Genomic DNA, 12968 nt, shown 5'->3' with positions numbered 1-12968 from the left:
GATAATTTTGTACTGTAACGTGCATTAACATCGATATTTGCCTTCGGTCAGCTGATTGCAAGCAGAATTGGGATTCCGTTTTTGATTGTTTATTGTTGAATTAGAAACTATACGGAAACCATGTCTTTTCTCCATAAACTATCCAGATTTACAACACAAGTAAAAGTCCACGCACTCAACAGGCAGCTGACCGTATCAACGCGAGTTCGGAGCATTACAAACAATGAAGCTACCGATGAGCCGGAAAGTGCAAGCAAAGGTGGTTTTGCACGTGCATTTGAGAAATATACAGCTCCTCCACAGCCAGAAGAGGCGCCCGTGGATAATCAAACTTTTGCATCGCTTCTGCGCACCTCCAAGTTCATAGATGTAAGTAGACGCACGGTTTCTCCAGCTTCCACAATATTTATGTAATCGTATTTTTATTATTATTTTCGCAGCTGGGCAGCGCAGATGGCAAGGTTGTGTCTGGTAAAATCTTTCATGTTGTCGGTGATGATCTTTACATAGATTTTGGCTGGAAGTTCCACTGTGTGTGCACGCGTCCAGCACGCAATGGAAGGTAAGTTTTAAAAGGCAGATCTATGTACTTACTCGTAGTTCGCTCCAAAAACAATCGTATCTTTCTAGCGACTACGTAAGAGGTGCCCGCGTTCGTTTGCGTGTCAAAGACTTGGAGCTGTCCACTAGATTTCTGGGATCATCTAAAGACTTAACCATCCTGGAGGCAGATTGCCAGCTTTTAGGTCTAATATCAACACCTACACGTCAAAATGCACCAAAAGGAACAGGAGCGGCAACAACGGGAGTAACAGGAGCTATTAAAATGGAAAATTTATTCTAAACCAGTTCAGAGTGCAATATTTACAGAAATTAATTGTATCAGGTGCCGTCAGTTATAAATTGAAAAACTTCGTAATGGTGGTTTAGCTCCTTTACATCGTGCAGTTGGAAACGTGTAGCCAAGGCGCCGTTGTCGGAGGGCAGCAGGAAGAAAATGCGCTTCACCCGGCTATGCACTAACGCCATGGCACACATGAGGCAAGGTTCGCGTAGTAGGTAGACATCGTATCCCGTGCAGAGATAGGGCCCATACTTGGCCAGATTATCTGCGGTAGCTTCCACCTGTTGCTGCTCATATTCCACAGACATCTGAGCCCCACACTGCACATCTTTGTATGCTTCATCCTGCCTTATGTAGTCATGGAAAGCTTTTGGTATGCCGCGTAGCGTTGTTTTGCTGGCATCGTCATCTTGCACGAAATCCACCTGGTGCTGAGTTGCACCTCCTTGCTGGCTGCGTGCCACATAGTCGACAAGCAACATGGAGCAGTGTCGATGAGAAGAGCTGCATGTGTCATTACTCCCTGCAATGGCCACAATACTGGGTTGTCGCGGGTCTACACAAATACCCACTGGCTGACCCGCATTCACGTTTTTGGTCAAAGATCGTAGTAGTTGCGCCATTTGCTTATGGAAGATGCGCTGCTTAGATGTGAAGTTACTACCATTTTGAAGCGATTCTGCGTACTTATCCGGATGAAACTTACAAGGCCAATACTTTTTCATTTTTTCGTACTGCATGCGCAATTTGGCCCTGTCGGCAGGCACCTCTATCACTTTAACATCTCGACAGAGGGCTTTAACCACACTGTCCGAGAATGCATGGCCTTGCAGATGCTGCTCCAGCGTGTGCTCTACTTCAGCGGTTGGACATATTAATACGTTCCTGTCACTAACGCGCTTTAAATGATGAAAATGTGGCAGTTTTTGGGAAAGTTCCTGTACAACTGATTGCAGCTGTTGTTTCGTTTCCAGTTGACAGCTGTGTACCTTGATAAGTGTTATGTCTTTTTTATACTCGGTTGTCAAAACTGCCTTTATCTCTAAGTTGTCGTCCACCTCAGTGGCCATGAACTTGCATCGTTTGGCAGGTGGTGCACTAATTTCCATGTCTGTTTGCTGATCAATGCCAGCGCGTGCCATCCACTCGATTGATCGGTTTTATGTGTATTTTAATCGATAGGCATTTGTATGTATTCGATGTGTCATCATATGAAGCTGTTTTAATTATTTCTGGCAATGCTTTGCACACAACCGTGACATGGTTACTCTGAAAAGCGAACGCGCGTAGGAAATCGATTTGAAAGTGAGTTTTCTAAGTTTTGCTTGTTTCGACTTGTGTGTCAAAATGTTTGTTTTAAAATCGTTCTGCTGTTTAATAGATCTTCACACTGCTTGCAAACTTATTGGCGTGGCCGGCACGGTTTATACAATCGTTTGTGGTTCTATGTTATATCGTCGTGCTGTGGCTTTGGATTTTATATTAGCCCTTGCTGCAATTATTTTGACAGTCTTGTTCCTCGTAAGTAAGCTTATGATGCTTTTAGGCACAATTAAGGTAAAATATTAAACTCATATGAAAAATGGGACTTACATTTAAATATATCTTGTTTCATTTAATTAAAGAAATTTCACAAATTTTCGCTGTATTCATGTCGTTGCGGAATTGTGTCCATTATTGCATGCTTATGCACAGTCGGTTATTGGCATGTTTTAATTGGTACAACCCTGGTACGAGTCTTGTTTGTGGCTTTATTTCTAATGAGTAAGTTTTGGAAAGAACGGAGTCGATATTTGAATTAATGTCAATACTGTTTTCCAGCTGAACTTTACTATGTTTGGATAACTTATTCCTATTGGCGTACCTTCAACGAAGACCCTACTTCCGAATGATTCAATCCAACAGCTGCTACTGCTCAAGCAACCAGTTGTTAATCAAACAAAAACATCTTGAAGATACTTTTCTGAGCACGACGTCGAACGTGTTCGATTCGGTGTCTTGACTCGATCGCTTTCGTTGGCGCGTTGGATGTTTTAGTTCGAGCAGAGAAGTCGTGTGGGTGAGTCGGTCGTCGCGCATATGAAAATGTAGTTTTCCACACGTGTATCTTTTACTGTTTCTACCAGTTCGTTTTTATGTGCATGTGTGCGAGTGGCTGTGTGTTTGTGTGAGTGTTTATACAATTAGAACTAACAGAAATGGCCAAAGTAACGGCGCAAAGGTGATTTGCACGTAAAAACTAAAAAAATTACTGAAGCGAGCGACCGGTAACGTAAAGCATCTACAAGATACTTCAAGATTTTGCAAAAGCGTTTTTTTCTTGTTTTGTGGTGAGTGTTGGTTGGCTTTGTGTAACAAGTGTGCGTCGCATTCGAAACGAAAGCTATGAAATGATCAATTTAATTCAATCAACAAGCCCATAAAGTAACTAAATTATGCAACATACATACATATAATGCAAAGAATCTAAACCAACTCATAATATCAACAACATGCACTAAGCAAACCTAGATACATGTACATATACATATAACAACAAAAGCAACACTTGTCTGCACCGAAAACCGCGAACAACACGTTTGTCAAGCCGGTTTAGTCATAAAAATTATCGAGAATTGCGAGAATCAAACGGCATTGTATATGCTCGTATAAATGTGTTTTTAAAGACAAATTCGATAAAAACGTCACGAGCCAACTTTTAAGATACATTTGTGGGAGAGCGTGTAGCCACCGTTTGTCTATTTTGCTTGTGTGCGTGAGTGTGTTTGTATGCATATGTGTGTATGCACATATACATGTGCACAGCTGTTGCGCTGTCCGACTGCATGGCTCAGAGTATCTGTATCTGTATCTAAGACACAGCGAGCGCATCGAGTTGAGTTGGAATGCATTGCCAATTGCGTATTTGCTCGAATGCGTTAATATCGAAGAAATAACCCAACGATACGATAAGATACGACGAGAAGCTTATGCAAACATATACATATATACATATATACTATACTATATGTACATACATATGTACATACATAACGTGCAATTAAAATTCGCACAAAGGCGTCGCTACTCGCTCCCTGCGGCTAAAGTAAAACTTAACGATTTCGGTATTTTTATCTTATCGCGTCTGGCACATTGATTAGGCTTTTGCTTTTCCGCTGGACGGGTGAAGTCATTGAACACAGGCAGCCATAAAACGTCGTTATTGACAAAGGCTTTAGTCAGCGGCCATTATAGACCACATTCTAAACGTACACTTGCCGAGACATACATACATGCATATATACATACACGTATGTATGCACTACATACCGACATGCTTGCACCTATATGTCTAATGCCAGTGTAGTTCAAGTGCAAAGGCGAAAAAAAGAACCAGCTAAGGCCATACGAAACACAATAAAAAAAAAGAAAAGAAAAGCTCACGCAACTGCCAACTCGCTTTGCAATCTTTGGCTAAATTTAGACAAAACCAAACAAGGCATTGAGCATATAAATCAACTCCAGCAGGAGCAGAAGCAACTACAACAACAACAGCAACAGAAGCGGTAGCAGCAACAGTAGCCTGAAGATGGACATAGAATCCGATTCGGACACTTCGGAGCGTTGGGAAGACTTTTTTGGTAAGTTAAGAGAACATACACTTGAAACAAATTTTGTAACATTTTAGAAATGGCATTCAGACATCCACTAAAAAGGCTAGATTTGTCTAACAATTTAGCTTTTAATTAAGTTAATCTTAATGTTTTGGAATGTTTTTAAAATTCTATGTTCATCCATTCTTTGCTCCACAATTATTGATCTTGTAGTGAAAAAAAGTTGTTGCCAAAAATTAAATATAAATATGCCCACATATGGCTCTACCGAGTTCTAAGAGAAGCCGTATCTCTTTCTGGCTAGCACGACTGATTATATGGCATAAGGTTACTTTGCTTAATGTAGTCTTCTTTATCCAAATGGAGATAAAACCGTTCAAAATGTTGTTTAGAGCATGTTAAAGGGAATCTAATTTAGGAGTTAAGAAACTGAAATATCCCTCATTCGTATCCTATCTGCGCAATTTGCATTCAAATCTATATTATTGATAACATTTCCAACTGAGACTAGAATAGAAGAAACATTTCAAAGCACATTTTATTCAATACCCGATTTCTTTGAAGTCCTTCGAGCAGTGTAGGGGAAAAGTTCATTGAACTACATAAGTGATGAGTCAGCAGTCACTTGCGCCTGCGTCTGTGCTCCATTGTAGATAGGAGTGGGGTGTTGGTGGTGGTGATGCTGGTGGTGTAGGAGGTGGGGGTGGGGCTCTTTCGCACACACATTTCGCATGTTTTAGCGGTCGTTTGCCCGACTCGTTTGGCGGCCTCAGCGCCTTGCCCAAAAATGGTTAAAATACTTCGCGTGCGCCTGCGCAAGTTTCCTTGAATTCATTTTGTATCTCGTCTTTTTTTCGGGTTGCCCAGAGGCAGTTGCATATGGTTGTTGTGAGCTTTGGCCAGTGCACTAAATTCAACATTCACTGCCGTTGATATAACTGTACACCAAGTGTTTATACCACCATATATAATCGTACATACATACATACATATGTACATATATCAAGTGAAGTGCGTTTTTTGTTGTAACGGGTTTCATGATTTGCGCTTTGCATTGTTTCTCGCATTGTAAGAAATTTTGCAGTTTCTGTTTTTGTTTTGGCATTTCTTTCCGATTATTTAAGCGGTCAAAAGTTGGCTTGTAATGAAATTTAATGATAATAATTTTTTGGGCTTTGACCCAAATTGGAGTTACGGTAATTTATGCGCAAAAAATGCGATAACTTTGCAAATTGGATTGGCCAGCTTGAACTTTGAAATTTATGCTCATGACTGTGAAATATTGCTGACCCATTTGTGATTCCATTGCTGATTGAATTAAGAAAAAATTGTGCAAAATGTCAGCACTTCAATAACTAAATCTACTTTACAAGCATTAACAATTGTTGTTTCTAAAGAAAAATCAATATATAGTATGATCTTTAACTAGGTCAGCTCACCCGGCGTATTATAAAACACAATACAAACGTGTGAGTCATGTGGTGGCTTTTTAATTTGAATTGCTTTCTACAATACAGACATACATACAAGTATATACGAACGTACGTATGTCGCTTATCAGAAAAAGTATTGAAACAAAAAACAGTCTTTGTTAACTAAGATCGAATTTATTCGCGAAGCAAATGTCGTTCAGCCGGAACGAATTATATTAATTATTCTGTAGTTTTTGCTATTTCTGTAGTTAGAAGAGCATACATTTTCTTACGAATTCCATATCAACTGATGTTCTGGACTGAAAATTAGTTTTGTAACTTATTTATTTCAATAGATTACTTATTTATCGTTCTATGACTGATAAATCTTTTTTTTTTTGCAAAATCAACTTTTCCTTGCAAACAAAATTTGTGTTTTGCTTTTCGTTTATAAATTTTAAAAATTACTTCTCTATTTCCTAGAATCTATTCAACTTATTTTGCCTTCTCTTTAGCTAGAAGTGGATTTCCACATTTTATTTCCACTGACTGCCAGAACGAATTAAAAAAGTCAATTACACATTCATAGGAAATCTATTGAAATTCAAATTTTGTTTAATTTTTTTAAATGCGAAATTATGAGAATAAAATATTGTGGAACTGCTAATTTCAGAAATTGGCAAATGTGTGTGATTTCATTGCCTTTGCCAATTCCTGAAATAAATGTTTGTCTTCTTTTTTTATTGGTATGCAAATAAAAGAATAAAATTGATTATAAATGATCAAATTATTACAATGCAGTTTTAATGCTGTAAGGGGTTTGTTATACCCTGTACCCAAAGGGTAAAAGGGTATGCTAGTTTGTGTTTGACTTTGCGCAAAATGAACCTTGTACGACTCTCAGATTCTCTTGGAGGCAGATTAAAAATCCAATTGTTTATCAGACCTGTTCATACAAGCACGCTTACCACTCATTAGTTGTAATTAAACGAACTAATGTAGGGTTTGATGCTTAACAATGACCCCATGTGGTTCATGAGGGGCCAGCATGCTGATCGTATAAGTATATGAGTAAGCACTAAGCATTATATAAATACTTATGGGTAGAATGTGATATTGATATGAGTGTGCTATCAAATGTCACAGAGCTGGGCTGTGTTTGGCCTTTCAATTTTCTCTGCCCACGAAAAGTCAATAGAAAATTTGTTGCTTGTCGTCTGTCGTTTTGACATTTGACTGTGCACACACACACACACACACACACACACACACATACATGATCATACATGTATATAAAAAAGTGCATGGCTGGCTGTTGACACAAGTGCCCGACAAAGTGGAAGGCGAAATGGAATTGGAAGGCAACGCATGCGCACAGGTCAAGCGTAGCCGGCTCTTTTTTTCTTTTTGTTTTGTTTTGTTTGTTTGTTTCGTGGCTGAGAGGCACCTTTTCGTTGCCTTTCATAGCCACATACAAGTACAAGACAAGGGGAAAGACAGTTTTCTGGCCTCGTCCAACCGCAAACACCATGGGGGTTTGTCCTCAGTTGAGTTCATTTGGTATTGTTGCTCTCTTCTCGATTGTGATCTCAACGAACCTTTACTCTAGCCTGCTTTCTTTTTATTTACAAGTATTTTCAAATTTCTTCAAATTCTATCATGCGACATTTTTATGTGCATTTCTATTATTTCTCTTTATTTATTAAACATAGCCACAATATTAATACAGAAAATTGATATAGACACATCTTGAAAGCGGCTTATCAGCCAATAGTATATTTGATTAATATTCCCACATATTTCTTTTGATAAAGCCGCAGTTACAGTTTTTTTGTAAAATTCTTAAAACGCCCTTTGCTCAATTCTGCGTGCTTGAAAGTATGTTAAAAGGTCAGTTTTGCGTCGATCTTCACTTCCGTTGCCAATTACTGTTTGTACACTTAATAAGGTTAATTGACAAAGTTCAGGGAATTGACAAAAAAAGCAAACAAAACAAATACGTTCAGTCAGTTGTACGCTTTTCTGTCCCTTTAATGCAGCCAATGAGAAAAGTTCATTGGCCAAGTGATTATTTTTATTAATTCTTATTACCTCACCCAAGCATTTTCAAGTTATTTCCCTCGTCTTGTTGTCATCACCATCAGTTCGGGCTGTTTTGTCATTGTTGTTGCTGCTGCTGAGACAGACAGCAACTTTTTTTCTTCTATTTGCAACTCGTAGAAGTATCTCGACCAGGACCAGAGGAGCTCAGACAAAGGCGGGGAGCTCTACTTCTACCTACTTACCTAGTGCTGTGTGTAGGCCGCAAGTCGTCGGCGTTTAGTGTTTGTACAGTACAACATCGCTACAACAAACTAATGTTCTTCAAGTGAAGCCTGCCAGGAATAAGCACTAAGCCATAATGTATAGTTCTATGATTAATTAGGGCATGGATCAGCATTCTTCTTCAGTGTTATATAAAACAAAAACCATTAACAATCATTAACAAAACAGTAGGCATGAATTTGGGGAAAGTCCCCAAAACTTATGTGTCACTTAAAGTAGGACGTGAAGATTATTATCGCAGTCGCTGATTAAACACAATTGTTATAATTGTGATAAGATTTCTTTCCTTTAGTGGATTCTTAAGTCATTTTCTAAAATTAATGTTCATTCATTATGAATTTTGAGTGCTAGCACAAAAGTATTTATAGATCGTTATACTTGTAGAGTTCTTTAACTGTATTGTTGTTTGTTACTTGTCCGCCTGGCCGCTTGAGCTTGGGTTGGGGTTTTCACCTACGAAGCTGATCATTCTCTAATTGCGAACAAAAGTCATGAGCTGTCAGATTGCAGACTGGAGTAGTCAGAAGATTTTTGCTCAGTGCAGTTTCAGCGGGTTTTTTTGTGGGCGTTATGGAAGGTCATAAAACTTGCAACAAACTTGGCTGCATGTGCCAAAGGTTTTTCCTCAATGGAAGGCAGCGACGAGCGACAGCTGCAACTTGTTGTTGTTGCTGTTGTTGTTGTTGTTGTCAGTGGGATTTGTTGCTTTTAATGAACGCTGCAACCCATTCCCCATGCCGCCTGCGTTGCTATTCTATTTGTGCAGCAAATTTATAACTTCCTTGCCAAATCGTTTTGTTAGACAATTTACGCCTACTGCAAGGAATGGATGCGATTAGTGGGCGTTGTCCTCTAAGCATCCTAAGAGGCTTAGAACTTGAAGGCTTACAATCTCAAATGTACACACATATACACAAGTGTGTGCGTGTGTGTGTGTGTGTGTGTGTTTGCGCTTTTTGACAGACATAAAGAAAACTGTGTTCGTATGAAAATGTGATTTGTGATTAACAAACCATGTGAGAGGCACGCAATATGTGAGTCACTTGAGCTTTGAAGGCACTGACAGACGACACAACCACATTGATGATGCCCCCATGCACACATATACATGTACTTGTATTGTATATACATATGCATACACACAAATAAACAACCTTACAGTTGCAGTTGTTGTTTCTGGCTTTTGTTTTGTTATCAGCTTTTGTCGGTTTTAGGTTTCAGTTTCTAGTGAAAGTTATTTTTCATGGCATTGTTGTTGCTGTCGCAGCTTTTGCTGCTGCTGTTGTTGCCGTTTTTGTTGTTGTTGTTGCTGCTGTCATTGCATTTAACATGCTCGTTGCCATGCCATTCCATTTCACTGAGCAAGCTGGAAAGCTGAAGCTGCTTCGGCTACTTGAATGCCCTGCAGTCTGCCATCGCCAGCTCGCACGCATGCGCTAGAGAAAAGAAGGCTCTGAGTCTGAGTCTGAGTCTCTGTATCACCGTTAAGTGATCGAGAGTTCCGTTGCTGAGATTTCGGTGGCGTTCGGTTTATCAGAATCTTTCACGCTTTAGTTTTCCATTTCGTTGTTGCTTGCTCTTTCACGCTGAAGAGCGATTTTTAAAGTGGCTTTTGCGTGTGTTGACATACTTTCGTTTTCATTGGTTGTTGGGGCGGCACTTGGATTGCGACCATGACATAATGTTTCCAAAAACTGTTAAATTAATGCTAAACGATTATTTATCGGATTGCAAACAACCGGGCCGGCCACTATTGGGGGTCTTTGTTGATGTTCTCCAAAGAGAAACTTAAGCACTAGTATTGATTAATTGATTTTGTCACACCGCACTTTAAAGAGCTTAACAAAAACTTAACACCAATATTGGGATCGCAAGCTCAGATCCGGGCATTTCAAAGACCAACTTTGCACGCCGGTCTCTTGCCCTCATTTCAAAATAGACTCTCGTTAAAGGTTTGGTATTTGTGGCGCCAAGCATGCAAATAATGTGTAATGTATAATGTGTAAAAGGGCTCAGATCACTCGAACGTGGCGTGGGGCTTACTCTTAGACAAAGCACAAAAGCAACAACACATCACAGCCGCCAAGGTCAAGTTAAGGCACTTCATAGGTGTGTGCATATATATAGTGTATGAGTTCGAGTTTTTAACGATTTAAATAATAATTGCATTTATCTTTTGTGAACTTGTATTCAAAACAAAGTCCATTTTGGGCTTTTGAAGTTGTAGGTGTTGCCAAAGTGATGAGCAATAAGCGTGTATGAAGAGCATGCTTGAGGCCTAAGCACTACGAACAAAATTGCGTTTTTTCTTTACAAAAAACTAAATATAAACAAATGAGCAACCTGAGGATGTGGAATTGAAAGAAAGCTTCAACATGTTGGCTGTAGCTATACACATGTATCTTAGCTATAATATATACAAGTACTCGTATATATGTATATTAAAGCAAGAGGCGTATAGCAGTCCATTGTTCCAATTAATCTTCCGCATTGATATTAATAATAATACTCGTAATAGGTAGGTTTTCAATAGAAGTGTGTACAATAAGCAAGCAATATGTTTCTGCTATGTGCTATAGAAAAGCGATGCATATGAATATTTGAAATAACAATCTCATTGTGGAAACCAATTAAACGCAACCTTCAAATGTCAACTGATTTATATTTTATTTGTGCTAGAAAAGAAGCTCATTACAATAAACATATGCGAGTACATGCTTGATGTGTGGCTCTACTGCAATACGAAGTCAATGTAAATGCATAAATTAAAGCAACAAATGAGCAACTGAGTGTGCACTTATAGTTAGGTTCGACTGCTGTCAAAATAATAGTAGGGCATGCAGTGCAGCTGAGATCTTTTTAAAAAATATTAGTTTTACATATACATTAGTACTTACTTGCACATATATATGTACAAAGTTTTAAGCAAGATGTTTATAGTAAATTTTAAAAACGAGTTAAATAAATTGAGATCACATTGATGTGTGGAAATTATAGAAAGAAACGCTGTTAATATTTTATTCACAATTACCTCAGAATTGAAAATTGAATGTGCAGTACAAAAATAAAAAAAATATAAAAAAAACAGGGAATGCAGTTTATAAAATAAACTTTATTTTTCATATTTTCTCTGAGTACAAAATTAAATTTTGAGGTAATCCGATGAAAACCTTTGATTTTTCGTACAAACGTTGAAGCCCGTGTTGCCCCATTTGGAGTTCAAATTTTCCAAAAGCGCTCTATAGCGACCACCTACATATGTACATATCAGCTTCCTCGCTCTTACCGTTTGCGCTATATAGTATGTTGATCACACAGTTAGGACAAACTGTTTTAACCATACTTTTTTATATATCCATGGGGGTACCTAAAATCTCATCTTGATGGTGCGAGTGGCTAAGTTTTGTGAAACCAGGAATGTTTTTCTCCCCTAGAACAAATTTATATTTATTTATATTTAATTATAACCTGAAAAATCATATCAAATTGGAAAAAAACGTTACTAAGGTAAAATATATCGTCCTTAAGGAAATACAGTTGTTAACTGTACGGAAAATGTGAAGAAATGCTATACATTTTCGTTTTGTTAGATTCTATAAATGAATGATTGTACACACTTGGCTTAGAGACACAATTACGTCGCGTGTTTTTATTTTACTTGTTTTTTCTTTCTGTATTTCAAGTTTGACAGTCAGCTGTCAAACAAAAATAAGTATATGTGCATACATATGCATAAACAAACGTGTTTTTACACGAAAAATAAATAAAACAGAAATATACTATATAATAGAAAAATGTGCGAACGCAGCTGTGTCAAGTTGAAACCGCAAAAAAACGCAAAATTGAGATATGGCTGAAATACTTAAACACTTTTTTCCACTGATCTGCCTCTTCGTATGAATGCAAGGCGTAAAAATACAATGCTAACAAAATATAAATAAACAAAAAAAATCAAGTAAACATATGCGGCGGATCTTGCCGAACTGGTTTTGCAAAAAAAAAAGTTCACCAAATTGAGCGAAACAGCAACAAAAGAATTAAAGAAACAGATTGTGAGAACAAGAGTTTGAACTTTGATTAGATACAACAAAAGTCAAAAAAAAGGAAAAAATTTTTGCAACTGTAAATTAATTTGTTCATTGAACTGTGAACACTAAAAACAAACACGATAATTAAAAACAAAAAAAAAAAAATATTAAAAAAAGAAAACAACTTGATTGCTGATTTAGTCTTTATACGTCAATAGTTTATGTTATGTCTAGTTCAAAAATATAATTTGCTAAATATGTTTTCAAGCTTAGAGTTAAGGCAACCAGCAAAGGTTATAGTGGCTGCCATAATACTCGAAATGTGGGGGTTTACCAAGGCTGTTAACCGGTCAATTAAGATTGTTTTATTGTTGATGTATTTGAAGCGTTGTTCTTCACTAAGAACAAAATAATCTCTTATGGAAACTTTATCTTTTGGGCGCCCAATCTCCAAAATTCTCTTGCTAAAGTTGTAACTAAGCTGGATGTCTAACACAATTATAAATAAATGATTAAAAATGATTGATTAATTTATTCAAGTGATAAATCTATTGTTTAGCTTTTATAGACTTAAAGTTTAAGCAAAACGCTCTTTTTTTCTTTTGCTTGTGCTGATAATTAAACAGGTATTGTAATTATGTGAATCAGAAGTGAAAAACATTACTTACAATATTGATTACTCCATAAGACATTTCTTAAAGGATAAAGGCGTAATCGATCGCCCACTAATGTTGTATAAAATGTTCTTCATTCTGGCTTTCTATCT

General features: G+C 37.6%; 3 protein-coding genes across 5 annotated transcripts in view; 2 read left to right on the top strand and 1 right to left on the bottom strand.

The window, feature by feature from the left end:
- The first annotated feature begins 57 nt into the window (after positions 1–57).
- On the top strand, positions 58–919 carry LOC115629988 (28S ribosomal protein S28, mitochondrial). Its single transcript, XM_030526615.1, has 3 exons — positions 58–369; positions 441–562; positions 631–919. The coding sequence occupies exons 1-3, from the start codon at positions 121–123 to the stop codon at positions 842–844; spliced, it is 585 nt and encodes a 194-aa protein (XP_030382475.1). The 5' UTR covers positions 58–120; the 3' UTR covers positions 845–919.
- Positions 810–2004, bottom strand: LOC115629980 (probable inactive tRNA-specific adenosine deaminase-like protein 3). The gene has a single exon (XM_030526605.1). It carries the CDS (start codon positions 1984–1986, stop codon positions 883–885), a length of 1104 nt encoding a protein of 367 aa, XP_030382465.1. The 5' UTR covers positions 1987–2004; the 3' UTR covers positions 810–882.
- Positions 2005–2943: 939 nt separating this feature from the next.
- Positions 2944–12968, top strand: part of LOC115631050 — a 67487-nt gene continuing 57462 nt past the window's right edge. For 2 of the 3 annotated variants that reach the window (XR_003996206.1, XM_030527688.1), the window contains exons 1-2: positions 2944–3011; positions 3985–4464. Coding sequence is in view for 2 of the 3 variants with exons in the window: in XM_030527688.1 (XP_030383548.1) it covers positions 4413–4464 (52 nt within the window). In the remaining variant the exon portion in view is untranslated. Of the gene's footprint in view, positions 3012–3948; positions 4465–12968 lie in introns of those variants that run through there. The other variant, XM_030527696.1, reaches the window with a different exon arrangement.

Source organism: Scaptodrosophila lebanonensis, unplaced genomic scaffold (assembly GCF_003285725.1).
Source record: "Scaptodrosophila lebanonensis strain 11010-0011.00,11010-0021.00 unplaced genomic scaffold, SlebRS2 tig00000001-arrow-pilon, whole genome shotgun sequence".
NCBI lineage: Eukaryota > Metazoa > Arthropoda > Insecta > Diptera > Drosophilidae > Scaptodrosophila > Scaptodrosophila lebanonensis.
This window is presented reverse-complemented; position numbering and strand designations above follow the sequence as displayed.

What these genes read in the sequence shown, in the direction of transcription:
- LOC115629988 (XM_030526615.1), top strand. Translation starts at nt 121, where the DNA reads ATGTCTTTTCTCCATAAACTATCCAGATTTACAACACAAGTAAAAGTC. An exon ending in GCACCTCCAAGTTCATAGAT is followed by an intron (nt 370 to 440) that starts GTAAGTAGACGC and finishes TTATTTTCGCAG; the next exon opens with CTGGGCAGCGCAGATGGCAA. An exon ending in CGTCCAGCACGCAATGGAAG is followed by an intron (nt 563 to 630) that starts GTAAGTTTTAAA and finishes GTATCTTTCTAG; the next exon opens with CGACTACGTAAGAGGTGCCC.
- LOC115629980 (XM_030526605.1), bottom strand. Translation starts at nt 1,986, where the DNA reads ATGGCACGCGCTGGCATTGATCAGCAAACAGACATGGAAATTAGTGCA.